Source organism: Hirundo rustica, chromosome 2, assembly GCF_015227805.2.
Source record: "Hirundo rustica isolate bHirRus1 chromosome 2, bHirRus1.pri.v3, whole genome shotgun sequence".
NCBI classification, from domain to species: Eukaryota; Metazoa; Chordata; class Aves; order Passeriformes; family Hirundinidae; genus Hirundo; species Hirundo rustica.
In genome coordinates this window covers 40,466,213-40,493,681 of record NC_053451.1, presented here as the reverse complement: position 1 = coordinate 40,493,681, position 27,469 = coordinate 40,466,213, and the positions used below count along the sequence as shown (strand labels likewise).

Here is a 27,469-nt window from a genome sequence, read left to right as displayed (position 1 = left end):
ATATTGTATCATGGATTTATCTCCTGTGATAAGTAAGTGAAAATTATTTCTAAAGGTGCTGATCAATGTGAATAAATCAATATTGCGAAGCTTGCAGTGTTCATCCACAAAAAAATCTCTATCATCAAAAAACTCTCCCATAACTCACGGTCTTGTTAATTTGAGATGTTCATACTTTGCAAACATGTTCTGAATAGTCTTTAGCTTAGATATATCCACTACAACATCTCAGGATGCACTTGAAAGTTTGTCTCCTGGGTAATTTTAATGCTCAAAATTTTTTAGGGCTATTTAGAAGATAATACCATCTTTGCAAATCAGACACAAAAACTAAAATGGAGTACCGAGAAACGGAATGCTTAAAATAATTTTAGATGTTCCTGCTCACAAATCCTAGAAGTACCTCTGCTTGGCAAAAGACCTTTTTACCTGGAACTATCATATTTGTTGCCTAATTTCAGAATTAAATTCATACGCTTCCCTCTGTAATTTCAGGTTTTTTCCAGAATTATTTTTTACAAATGGACTCTGATCTGGCAGTCAACTTTCATTAGTCTTGTATTTTATTGCTGGGACTTTATGGAATGATTTATGTTTGAAACATCACCAGGCCTGTGGAGGCAGCTCTCCCCTTTCTGGGGAGAGTCCAGCCCTTGTATTAATACCACTAGCAGTCCCACTGCAGTGCCACAAGAACTTACTGGCCCCCAGCGCTTCACAAGTAAAAGAATTAAAAGCAAATTGCCTGTGAGAGAATCACAGAGTCATTTAGGTTGGAAAAGACCTCTAAGATAATTAAATCCAAGCATTAATCCAGCACTAGTTCCATCAATAAACCAGGTCCTTAAGAGCCACATCTACGCGCTTCTAAAATATCTCCAGGAATTGTGACTCCACCACTTCCCTGAGCAAAATGTTCCAGTGCTTGACAACCCTTTGGATGAAAGGATTACTTACAGGATGTAATGAGCAAAAGGAAGGGAGGCCAAGTGCCCTTCCTATTGATAGGAGCTTGTGTTTGCATCTTCACATCAGTGAAATTTTCTAGCTTTTGTTGATAACTCCATTACTTTGTAAACCTTTTTCTGGCTTAGCTATAGTGAAAAAATTATGCCAACAGAGGATAAAAATATTTTTCTGGAAGTAATTTTACTGCTGGCATAGCCTACTGGTACTCAAACAATATAAATTAAAACAACTGAATGCTGTTTTTGAGCACTGTAGTTTGCACAGCAGGGGTTTTGCTGTCCCGGTGATGAAAATGAAAGACACTAAATTCCACCATCAAAGGCAACATCTGTGTTACAGTAGAACACTGTATTAAAATCTGATTAAATAAAACTCAGAAGCATAATTTCAGGAAAAGTATTCTAAATATTTTGATGATATATAAAGGTGTACTTTGTAGAATCGCAGCTGTGAAAAGGTATGTGACAATTTCACTCTTGACTGATGTCCATCTCTCCTTTCACTCTCAGTTTGTTTTGAAATGAAATTTAGCTGCGCTGCTGAAACCATCACTCACTTTTTCTGCCTACATCTTTTCCTCTCAGTTTACTTATCACTATCAATCCTTAACATCATGTCCTCAATTGCATCATATAGACTGCAGTGTTCAACTCAGAAAGAGATTGTAGAGGCAACCACAAGAGAATCTGCTCAGAAGAGAAAAGCAGAGAGATGGCATTGATAACTGTAATACAGTAATAACAACCCTTGCAGTATAAATAGATACTGAGCACATTTCTCTAACAGAAAGTCAGAGGAGATTTTATTTTCTGCAGATCTTCCATCTGCAATGTTACTTTTCTTCAGGGCCAAAATTTGAAGTAGAAAAATCCCCTCAGTACAGACCTCATTTCCCAGAGAAGAAAAGCATAGGCTATACTGCATCTACTGAAAATCAAGATATTCTGTCTATCATCGCATCTCCAGGTATTATATGACATGCAAATATAAGGATGCACCTAGCTGTCTACAAATTCTGCAGGAGTGTCAACTTGAACAGCAAAACCAGCAACCTCTCTGGAATACCTATGTTTTCATGTGGGAATCCACAGGCATGTCATAGAATTTATGGTAATTATGAATTGAATGACACAATTTTATGAAACTAAGTTATATAGTGAAAGGAAGCAACCAAATCTTGTCTCTACAACTGAAAAGAAAATAAAATTTGTATTCAAAAGAAAGTATCATGACACTGGAATTTGGAGCAATTTCTGAAGGCTTCTAAACTCTAAGAGCAATCTTCTGTGACCTCAAGGCAGCATATTCACCATTGATGGAATGAAGACTATTGTTATATTCAAGTTCTATACCAGAAATTAGACAATCTTGTAGCAGAAACTCTGCTGCTATTCATTGGCATTTGCAATATATGAGCTTAAATAAGTCCTTTGATGCTCCAAAAACTGTCAGAACAATGCTGGATAGCTCATCTTTGAAGTTCCACAATCAAACACGTACTGTATCTAAAATCCTGAGCATCCAATAATGAGGAAACTGTAAAGGAAGAGCCCGAAAACTGGCTGCAGCCTACTGTACCTGGAGAATGAAGTGGAGGGGAGCACATCAGAACAACTCCTTGGCCTTCACGTACAGATACAGCACTTCTTGTCCGACCGCTAAAATTCCCCAGATCTATCAAAAGAACAGAGCATTTTAGTTACACACCAAAGATTTTAAATTCTGTGGCTACATTTTATTTCCTCTTTTAAAGCTGACTTTTTTTTTTTTTTTTTTTTTTTTTTTATCTTGATCTATAATAGGAGGTCCTGAAAAATAAATCTATTTCCATTATAAAAAATTCCACGTGGTGTCAGCACTTTTTTCCTTTTTTAGTACACTTGCATACAGTATAAAAAAAAAGTGTTAGACAATGTATCTATATCTTTATATCTCTGCCATTTACAAATACATTTAATAAGGCTTTTATTTCCTTTTAGTATGTGTTGCTTGGTTTACTCCCTCGGTAGAAGGGATTCATACAGAGTGAAAAAGAAGAAATACCACTGGAGGGAACACCCTGGCTAATATCCAGACTGATGATATAGCAGAAGCCACTTGTACAATGCACACAGCACATGGTGATGACAGAAAGGAAAATCAAAACATTGGTTCTAAAACCAGATCTACTCTATAGCACATTTACTCTTCCAAGTACTTTTCTTCTAATTTCTCTGGTGCTATAAGCCCAAACCAGTTGTGAGTAAACATATTTTCCCTCCAAAAATTTCCCTCCATCAGGGCAACAAGAAACATTTCGCTATTGGAACAAAAATTTTTGAATAAAGATGTAGGGCACTGCTATGAAGAGTTCATTGTGATTATTTAAAGACTCAACCAGAAGATCCTATTATTCCATTTACCACACAGAACATTGAACGTGAATTCATATTTGGGGTGGATAGTTATGCTGTAGCATTTATATCTGTAGTAAAGAGATATGAAAGTTCAGTTCTGCCCTCAGACTGGTGTCTTCACCCACTCCTCAGAGCCAGTGATGGTGTTTAAAACCTCTGTTCTCTCAGGGGTTCTCTAGAGATCTTTCCATCTGATGTGGATGAAGGTGAAGAGAGCAGCAGTAAGATATCTTTGAAAAGGATACAGAAACTTCAGCAACAATTAAATGAGGATGAGAAATACAAACAGATTGGGCCAGTGGGAGCTTATCTCACTGACATTCAATGACTTGTAGCCAAACCTCCTAACTTCTGCATACAGCCCAGAGTGCTGGGATGAGCCAGACACCACCAAACAGTCTGAACAGGTGGAGCAGATTATTCCTATCTTAACTGCATTCAGTTGGCGTTTGTCAGATTACACATCTTGCTCCAGACATAGTAGAACATAAAACTGAAGTTCAATGATTTTCAAAAGGAATTTGAGTTGATTTTTTTTTTCCCCCCACATTTCTAAATTATGTTTTGGGCACAGGCAGAAGTCTAAAATTTAAATACATTTAAGTTTTTCATGTCTTTGGACAAAATAAGTTAATGCTTTGATTTCAACTATAGGTATCATGTTTGAATAGAGAAATGGTATGGAGGATCTAGTAGAATTATTTTAAAATTAGAGTTGCATTACAAAATTTAGAAAAATTTTGCTAGTAAATAGATAACTAAAAAATTAAATATTGTATTGCATGTTAAAATAAGTAAGCTGTTATAATACATGCTGGTGTGGTGTAATTTCTCTTAAAAGTGTCTCTTATTGTGTGTTACCTGACAGAATATTCTGCATAAAAGTAATTATTATTCTGTGTCCAGAGAATAGTGGGCTGGTACATCCCTACATGAAAAGTTTGGATGGGAGAACATTTTGTAATTGAAAAATTGAAACTTAGTTGAGTCCTCAGGTGATTAAATGCTATTTTCCTATTAGTGAGAGCAACCTTCAGTTACCTTTTTGTTCATATCCTGCTTTGAATGCATACTGTCATGGAAAAATATTCATTTTTTTTCAGCAAATGAAAAACAAAGATATTCTTTCTTATTTTAAAATAAAAGTACTATGTATGACTCAAGTTTTTATTTGTTCAAAACAATTATTTTCAAACTCAAGAAGGAAAGTATCAAAGAGCTTTGAATTTCAGCTCTTTTTGGCTATCTGTTTGTTCTGAACTGGATTCCTTGTTAGCATACAGAAGAAAAAGGATTAGCAGGTACAAAAAGAAGGGATTTAGCTGTAAAACAAATAAATGTAGAAAAGCTTAAAAGAAAGGAAAGGTGAAGGATCATGCTTGCAGTTCCCCACATTAAAGTAATAAACACAATGAAGAAAAATCAAATTAATGGAAAATTTAATTACTTTCTTGTAAATCTCAGCCATTTCATATCTAAACACATAAAAAAAAAAAAAAAAAGCAGCTACTAAAAATTATACAAACGCCTTTCATTTCACTTTAAAACTCGAAAGAGTAAATAACAAAAGAAAACGTAGACAGAATCCAGCTTTAGAGGTGAGAACTGTAACCTCACACAGCGACACCGGCATTGGGTTCAGTATGGTTGCTGCAGTATAAACCTGTAACGCATGTGACAAGTCAGAACGCCCCACACAGAATGAGTCTGTCCTTCATCTTATTATGATGTATATAGTTGATTGATAAGAAAATGTCTTCTTGTGCTCCATAGGTGTTCATCTTTTGCCCTGGAAGATTAATTTACTCTTATCTCAGTGCTAGCGGCAAAGATGATAACACAAACTATGTTATTTTTAAAGCAGTTCCTGGGGTTCAGCTAACTCCCACACTCTTTAGCATAAGAAGCAGCTTTGACCACTTTGAAAAAATGTAGTTAAGTGCCAGCCATCATGTATTCTGTGACTTACTATTAACAATATATATGCAAAACGTACAAAGCACATTTAGATGGAGTACATGTGGCAGGAGTAACCAAATTTCCTTTATTTCTAAGAATTTTTTTTTTTTTTTTTTTTTTGTTTTTGTGTAGTGCCACTAGCGTACAACCTGTGAGACAGGTGTGATTTCCACTGTAAAAGGGAAATAGTAGAGAAATTCCAGAGCTACTGATGATGCCAGACATCAAATCCAATGGGTATGGTACAGTGATTTTTGGATGTCAAATTTACACTGAAAGTGTATTTACATTAGCTCAGGGCAGTATTTGATCTTCGAGAGAAGATATAAACTTGGCGAAACCATTTATATATCTGATCCAAAGGAGCTGCCAGGTAGTGCAGCTCTCTCCACAGCGGCTATTCCCAAGCTTTGGAAATGAACTGAAACATGGGTTTCTCTCAGCATATATACCTATGCATTGATATTCATTGTGGAAGAATGACACCGCCACAAGACTACCAGTTTAAATAAGATTCAGCACAAGGAAACCCTTTTGCAGAAGGTGGAAGGAGTAAATGGAAATTAATGAGAAAATCCTCAAGGCAGCAACTTTTTGGAAGCAACCAAAAAGTTTTGCAGGTCTAACAACAAAATAAACATTTGAATAAAAGGGGAAATATTCTGCCATTGACAGAAGGAATTTTACAAAATTTGGATCAGTTTTTATCACTTAATGGCCTTCCAAGTCACCTTCACTGCAGTTTGCATTTCAGCTATGTGCAGGAGGGATCACTCATTCACTGTGTACATAAGTTTGCTGCAGCTAATGAGGGCAACAGGCTCTTGTGACCCAGTCAACAGTCGATGGATAACTGCTATGAAATTAGGATCAAATTAAAGATGAAAACCAGATCTTGTTTTTATTGTAGGCAATTATTGCTTGGTAACCTAGCATGGAAGCTATAAAGGGCTCTGTACTTCATCATCAGTGACTTAAACCAGTCAATTTAGCTTTAAAGTAGAAATTAGATTGGTGCAGAACAATGTCCTCTGCCTGCTCGGTTCTGTAAGTTTAAACTATTTTATATGCAAATTTATTATGGAGTTTAAAATGGACATAATATGATATGTATTAAAATGTTTAAAGGCATATCCTGAAGATACCTAAAGACAAGTATAAAGCAGGTAATATTCTTTTCAGTAAGGTAAAAATAGCTCTACATAAGGTAAGACTCTTCTGTCAGGCCAAGGACAAACTTATTTATTGCTTTGTCACTAAGAGAGGGTAGCCTTCCTCTCCTTGGATTTGAAAGACAGGACTAAGAAATAGACCTTGAGCTGGAATTGTAGCTCTTTAAAAAAGGTAAGATTTACAGGGAAAATAATTCCATTAAAACATGTTTTTCAAAATCCCATTATAACCTAAATCAAAAACATGGTTTGACTGTACACTCTAAACAATGGAAAATATAAATGTCTGTTTAATAACCTACAAACACAAGCTATAGAAGAATGAAAAGTGGGTATTGCAAAGATACCATGTCTGATTGTATAAGGAACATTGGATGAATTAAACACAATACTCAGAATATCCAAAAGTCTAAGGAAATTGATAGATTATTTTATATTGACATAGACTTATATTGTAGGAATACCAGATTAATTAGATAGAGCTGTGTTAGTAGGGTCACTCATTTGACCTAAGAGTCACTTTTAATACTGAAATTATTCATTAGAAAAAGTGTGAAAGGAAGTTCAGGGAAAAAGATTTTTACCATGACAGAAACATCATCTCACCATCGATAATGGGAAAAGCATACATCTTGAACTTTCAAAAATCACATTACCATATGACTTTTAGGTGACAAAATAAGGGCAAGAATAAAACACTTTAGAATGTATCATGCTTATTATCATTGCTGCTGTTATTATTTATTACCAGAAAGGTTTTAATCCTTTACAGATCATCAGACTGACATGATGTGAAAAAGGTCATATTTTTTTTCTCAGAGAAGTTACTATGCAAAAACAGAAATAGAGAGAGCATAGAGAAACAAGGATGTGGTTCAAGCCTGCATGACAGCAACCCTCTCGCTGTGTACAACTGCAAAGCCCTTAAAGAATTTTAAGGGGGCCAATATACAGATTTTTTTCAGGGATTGATGACAAAAGGTGCCAAGGAACTCAGGTGAATGTTTAAGAACTTCCCTCTGAAAATGTAAAAAACAGAGAAAGGAGACAAGATGTGGTACTTATATTTAGACTAGGATATTCAGAATCTTTCTTAGATGCGACAAAGTATTTTTCTCAGGAAAAAAAATAAATTGAATAATACTGTCCCATGGATCTGTTCTTGCAAAAACAGAGGACTGTTTTAATCTACTATAGTGAGCATGAAATTTAATATATACACCATCGATTCATTAGCCCTGAACTAGATTTTCAGTATGAAAGGCAGATAAATAGTCAAATGAAGCATTTTTCTGTCCTTAATGACATATTTCTTTTTATATAATTTTTATAAATGATAAAAATTTAAAAATATATGGTTTACTCTTTATGTTTTTTCATTGTAGTTGTATGTCATAGCTATGTCTAGATGTTTTACCTTGTAAGTGGAAAACATTTTTTAATACTTTCTACATTTCCTATCACAGTGAAGTCATGAACCCATAAATGTGGCAAATACATTCTATCATAATACAACATATTAGAGAGATAATTAACTATCCTAGTTCCTGGTTTTGTCTACAACAGAGTTAATTTTCTTCTTACTAGCTGTTGCAGTGCTGTGTTTGGGATTTGTGTGAATAATGTTTACAAAACATTGATGTGCTGGTTGTTGCTGAGCAGTGATTATCTGAAGTCAAGGACTTTTGAGTGTTTCATGCTCTGCCAGTGAGGAGGGCAGGAGAAGCTGGGAGGCAGCATGGCCAGGAGAGCTGACGCGGACTGACGAGAGGGATATTCCCCACCACAGAGCATCCTGCTCCGTGCATGAACTGGGGGGAGGTGCTCGGGAGGCACCGATCGCTGCTGGGGGATGGGCTGAGCATCGGTCAGTGCGTGCTGCATTGGGCATCTCTTGTCTCTCTTGGGTTTTGTTCCCCTCTCTCTTTCTGTTTTCTCCTTTTTAATTACAATTAGTATTAGTATTGTTAGCATTATAAGTATTATTTTTGATATTATTATATTATACTGTATTTCAGTTGATAATATGTGTAACTATTTCCTAAACTGACTTATAAAATCCTGTATTAACTCTAATACATTGAATATGTCCTGTATTAAATCTTTTTTCATTTTAATTTCCTTCCTAAGTTGCATGATTTACATTTATTAATTGTTATTAATTTTAAAAATAAACTTCTTTATAATAGACAAAAAATAGACAATTTACTATTTACCATGCCATACTTTTAAAAAAAGAATACTACTTACAATTAAAATATTCACTACTTGTGATCCTACACAGATTTTATATAAATTATGAATTGATATGCTTCCACTCTTTTGTTTTGTCTAACTACTTATTTTTTCTATAATCTAATCCTGCATGGAGGGATACTCCAGGAAGATTGAGGAAATTCAGAGCTTTGAAGAATTGTTCCTTTTGTTACACCTAGTTTCAATAACATCAATTAATAACATCAGTATCATCAATAGAGCTCAATTCTCCCCAGCGCCTTGAGAAGAAAGGGAATTCATAGGTACCAAAATCTCCCTGAACTTCAGTAGTAGTTCTGCATTCATAAATCCCGAAGTACTGGACCAAAGTGATTAGAAGAAATATTTACATACAGAGTAAAATAACAAGATTATGTTGAAAACTACAGAGCTGCTATATGATTCAACTTGGCATGTTAAGTTCACAATAATTAGGATGTTTGTGGTTACAGTTGTTGATGGCTATGATTAATTAGTTGTAATCATTCTGTGTCTGCCAGGTTTCATCTTTTCTAACAAAAATTATTTCAGCACGCTTCTCAGTTGTCTTTCACATCTGCATAATGCAATTTCCAGGCAAAAAACAGAACCAAGTGGAAATATTATAGTTAAGCATTTTTCATCCTTTCATTCTGTCATTTAGAACAACAAATAAAACCAAACAAATAAGCAACCAATCATAAGCAACAAATTAATGATTTTCAAATACAGATGCCAACATTTAAGCACCACAGTAAAGTGGGCCAATAAATAGTACTGCTTACAGAGCCTCTGAGCAAATAGATTATTTCACTTAAGTAATATATGCAAGGTATTTTTTTAAACACCTTTATTTTACATAAAGTTATCTGCATCTTGAGAAACACACATTTGTATTTCCAAGCTCTTCTACAGAAGTTCCTGGCACTGAGTAGTGTACTAACCTGTATATGTATAAATCCTGCACACAAGATTTTGCATTCTTTTTTTTCCCCCCCCTTTCTTCTTACGAGTCATTCTTCCCTTTTTGTTTATTTTTCTTTTAGTCAGTTTTTTTCAATTAAATTATTTACAAATGTTCAACGATATATTGCAAACAACCTTTCATTTTGTTGTGAGTTTTTTCAACTGGATGTGACTTCTTCTTCTTTTAATTAGGAATTAAAGTAACAACCAGTTAAGATTTTGGAAGATTAAAAGCAGAATAACTATCATAGTACAGTTTCTTATCATGTAATGTGCTATGAAATTGACAGTGACTAATCTCCACAGAGTTTACTGGAAAATTCTTGTGTAGGTGTTGTGGTTCACAGGAGGCTGTAACAGTACTACACAGAGAAAACCTTTTCTTACACTCTGGGTGAAGAAGTCATTAAAGATAACTTGTTCTGTACTTCATTAAGCAAGTTCATAATAGAAAGTATACTAAAACTTTTCTTTTTTTGATACTTTTAGTTCATGGATTCTAGTCCTAAAATAATATAATGGCTTCACTTATACGTATTCAGAAATATATTGAATACCTTTAGTCTCAAAGATTCTTTTTCCTACTTCTCTAAAATTCCAAAGCTGGCAGTGCCAAAGCTGGAATTTATCAGAAACAAGGGTACAAGAGTGTTAAGAAATTAAATTCTTCTCATGAGGGAAAGGTGGCAAAGAAAGTAAATTTTCTCAAGCTCAGAAGTGATGGCACTAAGCTCATCTAAATTAAAAGCTTTTCAGCTTCCCCAGTGCCTGTATTTGAACTATTTTTCTGGAGTGCTACAGACAAAGAATCTGCAGGAAATAAAAGAAAATCTGACCTCCCAGGGTTCCTGTTACGAAGATAATATGTAAGATGATTGAAAATGTTTCCTTTGTTTGTTTTTTTTTTTTTTCCTTTTTTTTTCATATTTTGTTTCCAAATGTCATTATATGCATGAAGTGGGACAAATGACTGAGAAGCATTTTTCAGATCTAAGGTTTGGGGAATGGCATGATTGTTCGGGTTTCAGTAACAGCTGGGGGCCTGTAGACACCATTTCCATGAGACACAGCATATCAAATTCTGACTCTGCTCTAGACAGGCCATTTTGCTGCACTGACTTTTTACCAGACTAATGTGTATGAATGCCTCCATACTTCACTTCTCCTTTGTCATAAAGAAAAGAAGAAGGTCATAATCTCCCGGAAATTATTTATTTGATCTTCTGTAAGAGTTGTGGTGCACAGCATGACCTACAAGTCAATTGTGACAAGATAACTAAGTGTTTGGACACATCCAAGGAGTAAATCTGGAAGACCTTGGTCTTAGCTGAATAGCTCAACTGGAAATGAAGGCCTTACAACATAGAGTGTTTGCCTAGGTGGCAGCTGCTGTTGCATATGATGCATATATAATATAATATAATATAATATAATATAACATAATATAATATAAGATAACAATATAATATAATATAATATAATATATATTATATTATATTATATATTATATTATATTATATTATATTATATATTATATTATATAATATATAATATTATATAATATAATATATATAATATTATATATTATTATATAATATATATAATATATAATGTTTTTGATAAAATAGTTTGTATTGGAGCATGGTTTTCTGCTTAATATGAAGGTGATATCAGTCACTGCAAATCACAGTTAAGGAAATGAGCATGTAATTTTACAAGAGTCATCAAAGATGAATAAATTGTCACTAGTCAGCTGAGCAACTATAAATTACCATCTATGTACTCTGATCTTTTCAATCTGTAATCTGTACCACATCAATTAATAGCACTGTAAAGGTGGTCTGAACATTCCTTTAATTATCTAATGTGTTGCAAATGAATGGTACAAATATTTATATTTTTTTCTGATCAGAAAGCTAACACTTATTAGAAGATTTCATAATTTCATGAAGTCTTGGCTAAAGCAGTTTTAAATGCTTTATGAAAGACATTTACTTCTCCTATCTCTCTCTTTGCATTCTAATGTTATTTCCCTATTCACTTTTCTAATTCCGCACATATTCAGAGAGCTTGCACATTATGAAGCATTTCTCCTCTCCTCTCCTCTCCTCTCCTCTCCTCTCCTCTCCTCTCCTCTCCTCTCCTCTCCTCTCCTCTCCTCTCCTCTCCTCTCCTCTCCTCTCCTCTCCTCTCCTCTCCTCTCCTCTCCTCTCCTCTCCTCTCCTCTCCTCTCCTCTCCTCTCCTCTCCTCTCCTCTCCTCTCATCTCCTATCCTCTCCTCTCCTCTCCTCTCCTCTCCTCTCCTCTCCTCTCCTCTCCTCTCCTCTCCTCTCCTCTCCTCTCCTCTCCTCTCCTCTCCTCTCATTAAGCAGACTGCCATGCAGAGACAAGGTTGCCAAAGGTGTAATCACAGTCTTTGCTTTAGGAATGTGTATCAGATAGCAATCCCCCAGCAGATCATCTGATCTTTTAACTCCTTTGCCATTTGTCACAATTATATATTATCACCCATCGATCAACAGAAATAAAACCAAAATATGTTTCCTGAACTATGCCGCTTAGGTGCTCCACAATACTGATTGATTTCTCTAAGCAATCTAATAATTGCTTCTCTTTTTAACTGACCTTCCTGGGGCAAAGCAAATTACTGCCAAGTATGTCTCAGTTGTAACTTTTTTAATGACTTTTGGTACTGAAACTAAATGCAAGCAAAGGTGTGAAGGCTATTGATTTTGAAGTTACCGGTAATTTGTTAGTATTTCTAATGCAGTGGGGAAAAACAGCAGGACAGCTTCTCTTCTCGTACGGACTGCTGACAATACAATGTTCAACAGAGTATCAAATAGTAGACCATGGTGTCTAATCAATGTACCATAGTAACATACAATCCTTTTAAAACCAAACAAAACCAAAAAACCTCCCCCCAAAAAACCAAAACCACCACCCCCCCAAACAACACCCCAAAACCCACACAAAAATAATAATAAAAAGCCCCACAACACCAACATCAAAAAAAATTTGCACAGAAATTTCCAGAGAAGCCAGCTGACCTGGCAAACAGGACAGGTCTGGGCATCCTACCAAGGAACTATACTTCCTCTTAATTAATAAAAATGAATTACACAGCATTTGTAAAACTTAAAGCTACCATTGACCATAATCACAGTCCTATATTTAGACAAAGCTTTGCCACACGTAAGCACTGGCATGTGCAATACAAGTATTAAGTAGTGAGAGGTTAAAATCACTGAGAGGTTAAAAAAAAAAAAAAAAAAGAAAAGCATAAATTTCAGGCTGGAGAAGACTTGAGCCCTGAATGGATTAATTCTCCATGGAATAGGGAAACTTCTGTCACAGTAATCAGACCTGCAGAGGATATTAAAAGAGGATATTCATTTACAAAGGACCTGATGCAGCTAACAAAAAAATAATTTTGCATGTGAAATTTTGCATGTGCGTATCTGAAGAATTTCAGGAGTAAAATTCTACTCCTACCTGTCAGCTTCTAGATAAGTTAACATATGTTATAAAAGGAGTTTGTTCTCCCCAGCTCCCGTGAGAACAGTAGTTGTTTTTAGCAAAAACTGCTGGGATTTTGCTCTCTGAAAATCAGATACTTTGAAAACTTCTCTGTCACATAAGTATGATATGTTTTTCTCATGCCATACTTGTAAAAAGAGGTTGATAAATCTGAAAGGCTTTAGAGAAAAGTTATGAGATTAATTTGCATTACAGAAAACATCTTACAGTGATAAATGCTTAAACCTGAAAAAAAAAAATTCTGAGGGAGTTAAAGGTGAGAAAAAGAAAAAGAGTTTTCCATAATTTCTTTTTCTTACTGGACTTGGTGTACTTAACTGATTTAAATTTGCACATAATTGTTTCCATATAGTGGACTATAATTTCTAACATAAATTTCAGGCAAAAGGTGTTTACACAAAAGTAATAGCAAATTATTACTTTTAAAAAAGTAATGAATAATAGAAATGTGAAGGCTTTCTAGTGATGTGTGGGACAGCACAGGAAAATGGTATCAGATTATTGCAGTATTATCACTGTAATAATGATAAATAAAATCTCTTTTGAAGGAGTGACATTAAAGGAAATGGTACTGAAATACTTGGGGAGAATTACATCCATACTATCAGAGTAATTTATTATAAACTACTTTGTTTAATTCATTGTAACCCATTGTACATGTTGCACACTCTGAGGACATGAATGGGATTTTTATCAGTGTAATTGTGAATTATTGACAAAAATAACCTCAGTTGTAATATACATTAATTTTATCGAAGTCAATTACTTCTAGGTATTATAAGTTTCCAATTAACAATACAAGTATAGATTTTAGATCAAAATTAACTATAATTAAGTTTACTACAAGTAAAAAAATCATGTTAGAATATATAGGCTTACTGATTCAGATAGTTATATCATAAATATCTATTTTCTACCAAATTTGAATAAACTGTAATCAAACCTAAAATGAATGTCATAGTGACTAGTGATATATATTAATGACTAGTAATTATATAGTCACCATATAATGGTGACTAGTAATTGAGGAAGTCCATGTGTGATTATACTTATAGGTAACAATTTGGTGTCAATGCTAAAAAAGACTTTTAAAACATTGATTTTTACATAAATTGATTTGAATGTAATGAAACAAAAATTTAAATTGTTATCCCTATTATTTAAGTTTAATTTTATTCCTTGGAATGAGTTTTTTCCTTCTAACATTTTACCACAAAAGCACAATTACGTTATAGCTGTATCTGAGCCAGTTATACTAGTCTTTCTTTCGAGGCAATGCAAAGAAACAGACAATTCAAAGGCCTGATTCATTTGACCTATTTTAGATGTCAACCTGACATGAAAGAATTGCATCCTAGTAGAGCAACAGATTACGCAGGAAATCAAAACAATTAGATCAGTTGCATCTGCCTATGGTGTTGACAGTCTGGCATTAAAGGAGAATGAATAAAGTGCATTTAGAGGCAATTTACTATTTCCTTGATCTTCAGATTGTTTTCTCAATATAATTATTTTGCCTACAGTGCCCTGATAAAACTTAGTAGAAGATGATAAAGGATTCCTCTCATATATATATATATATATATATATATATATATAAGAAAAGTAACAAAAGGCAAATATAATTTTTAAACTCTGTCAGACTTTTGTAAGTAAACAGTTTCTTACTCTCATCAGTAAAGTAGTGACCTAACCAATTTTTTTAAAGCTGCAAAGGAGGTTAAGATACGAGCATAGTAGTTTTGAAAAAATGTCCCAATAAAGGCGAATTCAGCTCTGAACCTCATAGTTTTTCTTATTGTGGCACTTGTTGCCACATGCTAAGATACTGTTCCTGAAGGGCAAATATGATAGCTCTAAATTTAAAACAACTTGTATATACACCTAACATGTTTCATATTGTTCTGCAGTACAGAAAATCGAAATGTTACATGTCTTAAAGGATTTTGCATTGACTTTTAAAAGAACTCTAAAATGTGAGATACTCCATCTCCTGGCCACCTCTTTGTTGATTAATGTACATGTAAAGGAAAACTTCCAGCTCAGTTTACTGAGCCTGACTGATACTAAGAAAACTTAATCTACTGCACCTTGGGAAGACACTTACTGGAGAAAAAAAGGTTAACAAAATTAGCACCACCTTAATGCTGCAATAAATGTCCATCTTAAGATGACTCAGAGATTTCATCCAGCATGCACAAAATCAGCCAGCATTTTCTGCTTATTGCTTTTAGTTCCAGTGGAAACAAAAGGCTTTCAAAATAAGGAAGATATATTGTTATATATCTGCTTTACTGTATTGACTTTATAAAGAGTGTAAGGAACTATCTCTCTCTCTAGAAACACTCGTAATGTCAGAGAAGAGATGCCTTTGGGTAGGTATTGATTTTAGGTAAACAACAGAAAAGACGCTTATCATATAAACCTCCTCCTCATCCTCAAAAATGCAATTGAGTATTTCTACCTGTTAAATCCTTCCATTTAAATGCCAGCATTATTAAAACATTTCCAAGTTGTTTGAATGCTTATTCTCTTAAGTTAGAATTGAAATGGAACTTATTAGATTGGTATGATGGGATGTATGTACAAAGGCTAAAAATATTTTCTAATTAGAAGTGGATGGGTTTATATTTTTTTTCCTTACATTAATTTTTAATGTAAGTGAAACTGATGGAAGAAACAAGCTAGTCCTAAATTCTCAAATTAGTTTTCCATAGTCATACTCTATTAAATTGCACTCCTATCAGTAATATTTTTGGCATACTCTAGAAAATTGATATGCATGTAGTTTAGTGTCTATAATCAAACTACACAACTAGCAGATTGGTATACATGACTATCATTAATAAATGATGTTAAATCTATTGTATGTAAAAGGATATAATTTGCGTTTCATCACTTCACTCCACTATCTTATTATTTATTACACAAGGTTGCGATGCACTATTGTTTAAGTTCCCAAAACCTTGTTAGGCACTTCTAATCTCTGCTCCTATGAATATACTCTCTTTTGTTGCTCTTTTAGAAAAAAAAATGGTTTCTGTTCCCCAATCTGCACTTCTATACCTTTGAAATAATAGTTGAATGGGATTATGATATAATCATTATGATAAGGAATACCTAAACTTTTTAAAAAATACTTAACACATTTTTCAAGCAAAGCTGTAAACACTGGTTTCTGTCCAACAGTCCTGGAATCCTCAGTGGGTCATGAAGAGGTGTGGCAAAAAGGTGTTCCTGGTCAATAGAATCCTAGTGCATTTATGAGGATTTGAATTAAATACTTGAAGCTGGAGATACAGTGTGGGCCATAACAGCTTCTGAGAGACAGCACAAACTAATGTTCTGATGTTTGGAAATAACTCTTGTAAAAATAATACACACACCCATACACCCACATACATGCACCTGCCCAAATAGCAGATCCAGGAGGTCAAAGGCAAAAGAAACAGACACAAGGTAAAATAATATGATAATGGAAATTAAAGTAATACAGTGACATATCGTAGGAGAACAGAAATCAGTTCTTTGAAAAAAATTACCTTGAAAAATATTAATGGAATATAAAATTAATTTATTATTATTTATTATTATTTTTAAATAAAAATATAAATTTAATTTTAACAACATAAATAGGGTTGAGTATTTCAACAAACTTCACCCTCTACACTTTTCATGAATTTGATATTACTTTTGTTTATCCCCCCCTTATTGGGGTCCGTTGTTTTCTAGCTAACAAAATGGTTGTGTTCCCGGTCACTGGTATTGCTGAAAAAATTAATGAAATTCCACTTTTATCTTCTTTACAATTTCTTCTGAAATGTCATTTTGTCTTCTTGTATTACTGCAGTGAATTTCTCCACAAGACTTGTGATTTCCTGAAGCATTTTGTAGGAAAAAAAAAAAACAATGACTGGTCAATCTTGTTAGATCTTACAGACACAGCCTTTCAGTAGAGCTGGCATAGATGCTCATGGCACAATGCCTGTGGAGAAGGCACGTCCAATACTGTGGCGATGAAGACAATAAAAATTCTGTATATCTCCAGCAGACCGCTCAGGAGCTGTTTGATAAAATAGCTTCTCTCTGTCCTTTTTCTTCCATAATGTAAAATGTAATTTCCAGAATCATTAACTTACATAATCTTTCATGAAATGCAATTGTAAAAAAAATTAAATGTTTTAATAGATTTTGGTTGAAGATAAGCAGGTGTCCTAATTGCTTAGCTAGCCTCATCCTAAGCGTCCACCTTAATGTATCTCAGGTTAAAAAGTGTCAGGGAAAGTTCACAGACCTTATCATGCCCTTGTTTTTTATGTTCTTGTGTAAATAAGGGAAGGCAAAATGGATTTGTTCCAGGATATACATACTCATGCATTTGAGGATATATTCCAGGGTTGTTTCACACTGAAGGTCTGCACTAGCCAGTTACACCAAAGACAAAAAAATGCATACAATTTTTGCAAGCATTATGAGAAAATTTCTGGTACCCTTCCAGCACATAAGTGGCATGCACACATATGTACCGTGGAATGATGACTTGTCATTCAGAAAGCATAGAGCCAAACAACCTTTCAGAAGTTGTCATTCAGACTGATACTGAAGCTGGGTTCTTTGTCATTTGCTTGTGCAACAAGAATATTTTTATGTGGCATCTGATTCCAGGAGCTTTTTCCACAAGACTCTTCCAATGTAAGTGTTCTATAGATGAATCCTCACCTATACCTGGACTCGCATTTCTTAGCTGGACATGGAAGGCCAGGCTTAGTATGTCTTCTGATCTGAGAGAAAAGTTTCAGGTGCAGCTCAGAAAAAATAATGTAGAACATTTCTCTCAAGAAGGAAGAGCAGGAGATCTGCTGGAGGTGGAACTCATAATCTTGTGTTTAGCATAAAAATGCAAATTTGAAAAGCCATTTCAGTACAGTGGACAAAAATATTTACCATTTTCTCTTCACTCTATTTCACAGCAAAGAAATTTGCCTACGCTTACATTACAATATGTAATGTTTCTAAAAGGTATACCTACTCTTACTGATCACAGCACAAAAATAGTATTAAATGGGGGACATTTGCAATTCCTTTGCAATTTTTAATGTAATTAACTTCTTAAAGAACAAATGGAGTAGACAAATACTCCTTTTTATGCTCTCCTGTATGTTCTTTAATCCCATAAATCCTGGGACTTGAATCTGTTATTTCATAAGGGAAAGACTATGTGTATAGGACATAGATCTACATTTTATGATTCAGATGATGTGTAGAGATGATGGTGAGGTGCTAAGCAGGAAAGAACAAGCTTTCCCTTGTGATGGAAAACAAGGTTTTTCTGCATCAAGGTAGAAGGGGGAATTCAGGGAGAATGTGAATACTTTTTGCTTGAGACTGGATGTCCATCAACACCTCCACTAGTAAGCAGTATGTTTGCAACAGGTCACAGATGGAGCAACATCTTTTTTTTTTTCATCTTTTTGTCCCTCCGTAAGGAATTGTGACCAATGGAGCCAGAGCTTCCATTACAATTTGACCTTCAGATGCCACAGTGCCACAGAGCCAGATGACTCAAGTCTCACTGTGTAGATGTTTCTTTTTTCTATCTTAGAAATTTAAAAATCTGTCTTTCATTTCTTTTCAGGCATGTAAACTCAATATTTTAAAACTAAAGTTGATATTTCTTTAGGATACTTTATGTCTTCTACCCCTTAACTATACATTCAGCCAAATTTTGAGAACCTGAAGAGACAGTTTGTCATTTAGATATTCTGTCATATCAGCAAGCTCACAGGACTGGGGGAAAAAATCTCTTTCTTCCCTAAACAAACATCAGTTGCTGAAATTCCTAAACCGTAACTCCCCCTCTAATAATAGGTTCAATAATCTATCTGAAGCTAGGTGATTAACATTCTATTTTATATTATTCCTACAGTGAAGGACTCAAGCCACCCCTTAACTTAATTTTCTATATTTAATTCAATACACAGGAGTGCTGGGTTTTTATTTCAGCTTCTCTGTGTAATCCTAATTGCTGCCAAAATGCTTTCTGCCTGTCTCACAGAAAATGAAAACACATGTCCTTTTTTGCCTTCTGAATAAACTGAAAATATTGCACTTCACAGCCTTACCCTGAAGTATATTTCACTTAAGTTTAAAAATACAGATGTGGAATTTCTTGCAATACCATAGTCAAATTTATTTAACAAAAGGAGGGACAGACAGAATATGAAAGTCAGAAAAATCAAAGGATCAGAGAATAATTCAGAATGGAGTGGGCTTAAGAGGTCCTGTTGAAGTAAGGACATCCAAAATATTAGATCTGGTTGCTTGGAACTTCATCTAGTTGGGTCTTGAAAATCTCGAAGGACAGATACTGCACAACCTCTCTGGGTTGTGCTACTGCCTAGCTGTCCTCACAGAGAATATGTTTCTTCCCATGATTTTCATTCCAGTTTGTGCCATTTTTTTTCTTTTCTTCCTGGTAATCACCACTTTTAAAAATCTTGTGAACCTCTTGGTAGGCACTGGGGAAATACTGCTAGGTCCCATGAAGCCACCCCTGCTCCAGGATAAACAAATCAAGGTCCCCCAGGTTCTTTTCACAAGGCAAGTGGTCCAGCCCTCCCCACCTTGGTGGATTCCCCTGGATTCTCCTGAGCTTCCTACTGTCTTTACTGGTGGGCCTGAAACTGGACTACGTATCAATTTGTCCTTCAATGGAATAAATGGATCTCATCAGCAGACACTGTTATGTACTAACTGTCTGAGTCCTTAATTTTAATCTCTTAAACATTGTTATATTATCATATTAATTATTTAAAGAGCCTTTAAAATAATTTGGAATTATTATTGAAATAATGAAAAATAACTAATTCCTTGCCTCAATGCTTAAAAAAAAAAAAAAAAAAAAAAAAAGAAAAAAAAAAAATTACTGGAATTTAGGTACTGTAACACGGTCTTTCAGAATCTCTTAATGCTAAAAGCATGACCCTCTCCAGCTTGGGCAAATGAGCACCCTTGATATTGACAAATACAAGAATCTCAGGGGACAGTTGTGACATTCAACACACCCTGGCAACAAATTTCACTTCTATCAGACAAATTATGTAACCTAATTGCTGTGTGGTCCCTGTTAGAGGCAGAATGACACTATATTTTGTATGCTTAAATTTTTCTTTCATTTACATCAGCAGGAATTTTACTGATATTTTCTCCTCAAAAATCAAGCTGTTAGTCACACACTTATTTTGTTTTTTTCAAACTAATTTCTGGACATTCAACTCTTTCCTCTGAAACAGTATCAAGTCCAGTGCTTAAAATATGTGACTATGTAAAGTTATGCAGTCAGCATTAGCACTGCAGAGGAAAACAGCTTAGGAACTGCTGCTCTTCACAGAATGTAACTGCAGGACACAGCAATGCTGGGTTTTGTCTGCCCTTGAAACTGGAAATGCAGAAGAGCTTTGTGCAGAGACAGGGTTCCAGCTTCCCTCTGCATGTGTCACCACTGTCCACACCACTGTGTGTCTGTACCCAACTACCAGCAGCTCAAGCCAATTCCATGTTCTATTTTCTCATGCTCACATCTTCTGCAACAGTGAGATTTCTTGCATTGTTTTTTATTTGGAGGACAGCAGTTGCAGATGGCCAAATCTGAGTCACAGGTCCAGCCTACAGCAAGTTAACTTTAAATTAGACTTAGAACTTGAATCTGACAGGCTAAGAAACCTTTCCTTTCTCCTCCATATAACTGTCATATAATAATTCAGGTTAGAAGGGACCCCTGGACAATCATCTGCTAAAAACAGAACCAGCCTTGAATCAAGTTGCCTGTCTGATCAAGTTTAGACTCCCTCCAAGGAAACTATCTGCCAGAATAGTAAAGTTAGCAATCTGCCTCTTGGTGCTGGAGAATTTAGGACTAAAATATAGGGAAAAAAAAAAATGAATTGCTAATATTTTTGGTAACATTAGTGACCACTTACTTTATATCTGAATGTCAGAATCTCTTTTGTACGGTTAGACATGGCAAGGTTAGTACTAGGATTGTCACAGAGAATAAATCAGGTGCCTTGTATGAAGTTGACTGGAGAAGAGAAAATGTGAGAAAACAAATTTCAGAGATCCTGCGAGTAAAAAGATGGTATGTCAAAGTCAAGCAACTAATCAGACTACATACCCTAGGGTATATCAATAAATCATGCTGTCATAAATGCTCCTAATGAGGAATCATTTGTGAAAGTTTTACCTTCACTGTCTTTAGCCAGCATTCAGCAAATGAATAACTGCTGTGTTGTTCCCAACAGATAATGCAAGAGACAAAAATATAGAAGGCATTTTTAAACATCTTCAGGTGTATTAAGAAGTGACAAATAAGGAATTGCCATCACTATATAATCACCTACCATAACTCCAGTGTAACGTGAACCACTGAAATTCTCAAAATTAATGTTTTTAAAAAGACAGCTCTTAAAAAATAATTTAAAAAATAAATAAAAAGAAGGAAAAATTATACTCATTCTCTAGACAAGTTACTCCAATGGCTATTTTTTCCTCTCTCTGATGTTGCAGCTTACACCCAATAAAAATCAGTACTTTTAAGTTTCAAATGCTGGATTTTTTTGCTCATTCTCCTGCTAAATTGCAATCTATTGTTTATGTATCAGTGTGTCAGTATCTTTCCAGTGTAGAGATAAGCAAAACATTTCATTTTTTTTAGAGCAAAGTCTGTTTTTCTACTCCTCCAAACCTTCCCCCATCCATCAAGATCCTTTTTAACTTGTACACCCCAGGCTATCCTCTCCAGGAAGGAAAGGAATATCAGGAATCTTCATACTGTCAGTATGGAAGAATAACCATGATTTTTGATTAAGAGTTCCAATAGAACGGAAGCTCGAATTGTTCAAAATAATAATTTCCTTAGAACAGAAGTGCCATGGAGACCCAGACTGTCATCAGGGGCTGATCCATACGGTAATGTGATTCATGAAGGAGCAACCAAAACCAACACCCTAGGAAATATTGTACCACATGTTAAAGCTTATAGGTGCCAATAATACAAGACCCCTTTAATTCTTTCAGACAAAAGGGCTCAAAGCTCCTTACCCTTCTAAGTCTCAGACAGGAAATACTACAGGTAGATACAGGAAAAAAAAACCAAAAACCTTCTGCTGAAAACTTACAACTATATTTTTCTCATGAACTTTCAGGTTTTTTTTAAATCCAAAAAAGCTCTCTGTGAGGGATCAAACTTCATGGGAAGATCTGTGTCCCTTGGAACTCATGAGGGGTGGCAAAAGCCATCTGTCAGTCCTGTTCCTTAGCAATTTCTATAGTTTTCCGTCACAACCTAAAGCAGTTATGATGACAGGCACATAGTAAGTAGATTACTATGTAGGAAGAATAGGTGGATTTTTCTTGATTTTCCTCTCACAGGAGTAGAAAAGAAACCATACAATCATTAATTCTTGGGGCATTTTTAATATTGCTTTCATGAAAATCTTCATAAGAATTGGAACTTTTTAACCTATTTAGCTGAACCTGTCAGGAGACAACTTACTAAATACAAAATTTCACATCTCTTCAGTCTAGATTCTGAAAGAATCAAGGAATCATCTTCTGATGGTAAAGGGATTCATGGTAAAATTTGTGCAGGAGGAACTAGTCCCTTGAAGGTTCAGAGTAACCTTAAGATGCTATCTCTATTATTTCTAGACAAGGAAAAATCATGTAAGATTTAATTTAACAGAGGGAAATTTGGAGGCTAACAGCAGGCAGTGACCATTACAATATTTTGCAAATTCTGTGGTTCACATTTCCTTCACACTACATGTTCCCCTTTCAGAAGGTCTCAATGTACTTCTCAGTCTTGAAATCTGCCTCTGTTATCTGGCTCAGCATCTACCTGTCAACAGCATAAAAAAGGTGTCAAATAAACCAGTCCTATATAGAGTGAGCCGAAATGTAGAAGTCTGGGAATAATAACTGTCTCAGAAATTTAAAAATTTATATATATATATGTATATGCACATGTGTGTGTGTGTGTATATATATATGTATATGTATATGTATATATGCATTTCTACACCCATGTTTATCAGCTAGATAATTATAAAGCATTTTAAATACACATATATGCCTACACATTTCTTCTGTGATATTTCACTAGTTGATTAGCAACAATTTCAACAGGGAGGCTATTCACACTAATCTTAGCTCACACTTTACAATCCAGACCAATGTGCTTACATTGAAATGTAAAAAAGCTGCAAACTGCGAATTTTAGGTTAGCTGATAAATTATAACAGAGCTGAAAAAGTGATGTTATGCCATTGTATAATATCTGCTACAGGAAGACAGAAAAATCTGAGTTCAGATATTAAGATGCTGCAGAGAAAAGAATTAAAAAAATGAAATTTGTGATATGGTTACTAGAGAGAGGTGGGTTACTATCAGCTTGCTCTCTTTTTTTAAGAAAGAATTTGTGAGATAAAGAGCTCAAGATGAGGAAAAAAATCCTCTGGTATAAACCCAGGAAACATGTTGTGCAAATTCATGCAAATGAAATGTCAGTTCACAATCCTTATGACTAACATAGTTTTCTTTCTCATGATAGTTATGATAACAATGCATAGCAGTTCAGAATGAAAGGAAAATTACTGCAAAGTACATTAAGAGACTGCCTAGTGTTACTTTAATGCTCCCAATGCTTCTACATTTATTTAATACTTGGGGGAAAGCACAGTTCAAAACCTGATATAGCTTAAAAGAACAAACAACTGAGAATGTATGAAAGCATAGTGCTTTTGTTGTTATTAGGGTTATTTGAAATATTTTTGCCTTTAATATATTTGGGCACTTTCGCATATGAGCAGAAAGGGGTATAGAAGAGGTGTGAAAGATCATAACTTGATGAAGAAATGATGCAACTTTTCCTCTTTAGTTATATTTGTAATAGTCTGTGGAAGAAGAGGGACTCCTTTAAGGATATCTGGTTAAGCTCCTTTTTCAATGCAAAACGACAATGAGAAGAGGAGTAATTCATAAACAAAACCTACAGAGCAGTTGTAAGAGCAAAACTTGGTTGACTACACTAATTGATGAAGGCAAGGGATATTTTAAGAACATTTATTCCATCAAGGTTATCTGTCAGGAGACCGTGTCAACTGAGAAGGAAACTAAAGGAAAAGAGGGAAACCAGGAAAAAAAAAAAAAAAAAAAATCAGAGACACATATCTGAACAAATAAGTGTGGAGAAAATGAGAGTAAACAAACTTCAACAGTTACACTTATTGATGGACTATCAAGAAAACAGAGGTACCATTTCCAGGGAGATCAACCTGGACTTTGCAACACATACTATTGGAAACCAGGGCAACCCAGACAATCACCACTTACTCTGGACAACATGTTCGAGTGTCTCACAACCCTCATAGTAAAGAATTTCTTCTTAATCGCTAATCTTAGTCTACCCTCTTTCTGTTTTCTCTTGTCTGACCACATATGGACCCTGGTAAAAAGTCCATTATATCACTTGTATAAGCCCCCCTGGTATATGGAGGATTCTATTCTATTCTATTCTATTCTATTCTATTCTATTCTATTCTATTCTATTCTATTCATTTTATTCTATTCTCCTATGATGATGGGACTTAATTTCGACAGTCCCTGCCTTGAGATTTCGGAATTCAAAAGATGTGAAAAGAGAAATTTCCATCATAAAACTAAGGCAAAGAAGAGTTTTAAGTACATCATTTTTCTACATGCCAGCTGTTATCAGATCAACTGTCTCATTTTCCATGTTTATATGTTATCTCAAACAATTTGTTCTCAGTTTGTTGTGTTTGGCCTCTTCTTACAGATAATACAGTAATGGAGAATAATATTCTGCCCTCTGACCCAAATCTAGAATGTGATAGAATCTGGGAACACTTACAGATGTGGTAATCAGTTTTCTGTTTATACTCTTGTCATTTACTCACAGCTCTCCTGGGTAACAATCCCAAAAAGTAGATGTAGAAAACTAGATGACAGCTAACTGTCCTGAGTAATACTTTATCCCTATTTTGTTTAACACTGTATATTCAGAAATTAAAAATCACCTAGCAAAGAAGATCAGGGTGAATATCTTGGAAGTGCCAAATCAGACTAAACACACTGTTTCAAATTGGAACTTTTATTTTATTTTTTTTTTTCTGTCTTACCTTTCTCCAGGCCTACTCTAGTTTCTGCACGGTATTGTAAAATGTTTCCACTCTTTTTCTTTAAATAAAATATACTGCAGTGCAGTCTGCTTTTGGAGTCTGAGACTACCACAGTCCTTTCAGGTCTTCAACCCCTTTTTATCTTAATGCATGTTCTTGAAATAAGAATGATGACATAGCATCCATAAGAGTTGCCATGAAAAAAGAAAAGAATAATATAATTCGTGTAAACTAAAACTGTTCTACTTTTACCAAGTAAATTATGCAAAGAACCTCTATAAAAGTAAATAGAAGTTTTATAAATCAAACCTTAAGAGCCTAAATGCATTCCCATTTCAAGCAGTATTTTAAAGAGCTGAAGCGGAAACATCATCTTTGCAGGCATTATAATTCAAACACTGAAAATTGTAAACTTTTTATTATAGTCTTTTTTCAAAATGCCTATGCTTAATGTACAAAAGGTTTTTATATCTTTTGCAACTTTTTCTATCAGGCAGGTACAAACCATGAATGTAAAGTTGCTCCTGTAGGTACTTTACTTGTTGGCAATGTCAGTAAGATGTATAAAATCCACCATTTTTGTAATTACTTCCAACATAATTTTAAGTATTTTATCACATAAATCTTTCACAGCCTTGGTGTTTGTACCTTAGATAACTTAATGAAATCAGCAAATAAGACCCTTCAAATGGCAAAACGAGCCGTGGATACAAATTCCACATTGTATGTTCCATTGATGTGATAATGTAGAAAACACAGAGATGTGAGATGCTCACTAAGGATTTAGTTTGGGAACCAGGTTTCAAGATTTTTGCCTGGTGGCTTCCATCTTGAAAATCAGTGTCACTGATTGCAGTTGTCTCCTTTACACAGAGAAAATAACTACTAACACTGAAGAGAGTGAAATGTCTTCAATATCCAAATCATTGGCATTTAAATATCTGTTTACATATTTATTTTTCCCATTGTATTCCCAGGAACTTGTTTGAACAAGTTACTTAAAAAAAAAAAAAAAAAAAAAGATAATATGGATGTACAGTTAACCAAAGTGAGAAGACATCCAGAAAAGCTCTTTCAAAATGCCACATTACTGATGGAAAATGGCTTTCATGATGTTTGTTTTCTCCTTCTTGAATTCTACAAAATCTTTTTCTTCAGTTGAGGACCGAAATCTGATATTTCACCCTTGCTGGTTCAGGAGAATGTGCTTTCCAGCTACTTTGTGTCATTGTTATAGAATTGGGCCATGTGTGCCAATAACGTGGTGCTCACCATGAGCAGTGTATCAAAACCCCAAATGAGTTTGGAACTCACAAACTGTTAATTCCCCCAAAGGTGACCCAATTTGTCAAACAAAATGACCGCCTGATTGTACTAATTCCAGTATAAATATTTCATTTCAGTATTAAGGTAGATTTGAGCAAACCGAGAAGTAAATCCTCTGGAATCTAAAGCATTTTCAAAATGAAAACTCACATTGCAGCACATTGCAGCAGTGACCTAGTTCACATGCATTTTCATAGCAGCAACAAACATATCTGCAGTCTTTGCTTAAAAGACATCAGTCATAATTACTATCTGGAAAAAGGATCAGTTAAAGTGGATGAAAGCATTTTAAGACCATCAATACTGAAAGCATGGAACTCTGTGACAGACATCATTTACAGATTTTTCAGCTGCTAAGCCACAAACAGTATTTCTTGCTTTTAGAAAACATTTGGTTTGGGTTTTATGCATCAGTGACTGATTCACTTGCCTTGACTGTTTTTCATTAACTGGGATAAGAATAAACAAGAAAACATAAGCAATATCCTAGAAAACTAATCATATTTCATGATACTCCATAAGATTAAAATAAAAAGAAGGAATACAATTTGGCAGCCCTGACTAACTAAATGAGACTGATGAATGCTGTCTTCATTGCAATGCACTGCCACAGAGTGCTAGGTTCTGAATTGATAAAGTTTAAAGATAAGAAATCTTTGTAACTGATCTGGAAAGCTTGGCTATTTTATATCTATATCTATATCTATAT

The 27,469-nt window shown here is 34.6% G+C and overlaps 1 protein-coding gene across 4 annotated transcripts in view; it reads right to left on the bottom strand.

Annotated features, from left to right (window-relative positions):
• CNTN5 (contactin 5) overlaps positions 1-27,469 on the bottom strand; it is a 611,680-nt gene that overhangs the window by 179,607 nt on the left and 404,604 nt on the right. For all 4 annotated transcript variants that reach the window (XM_040056169.1, XM_040056168.1, XM_040056171.2 and 1 more), the window contains exon 7: positions 2,548-2,643. In XM_040056169.1, the coding sequence (XP_039912103.1) occupies positions 2,548-2,643 (96 nt within the window). The remainder of the gene's footprint in view (positions 1-2,547; positions 2,644-27,469) is intronic.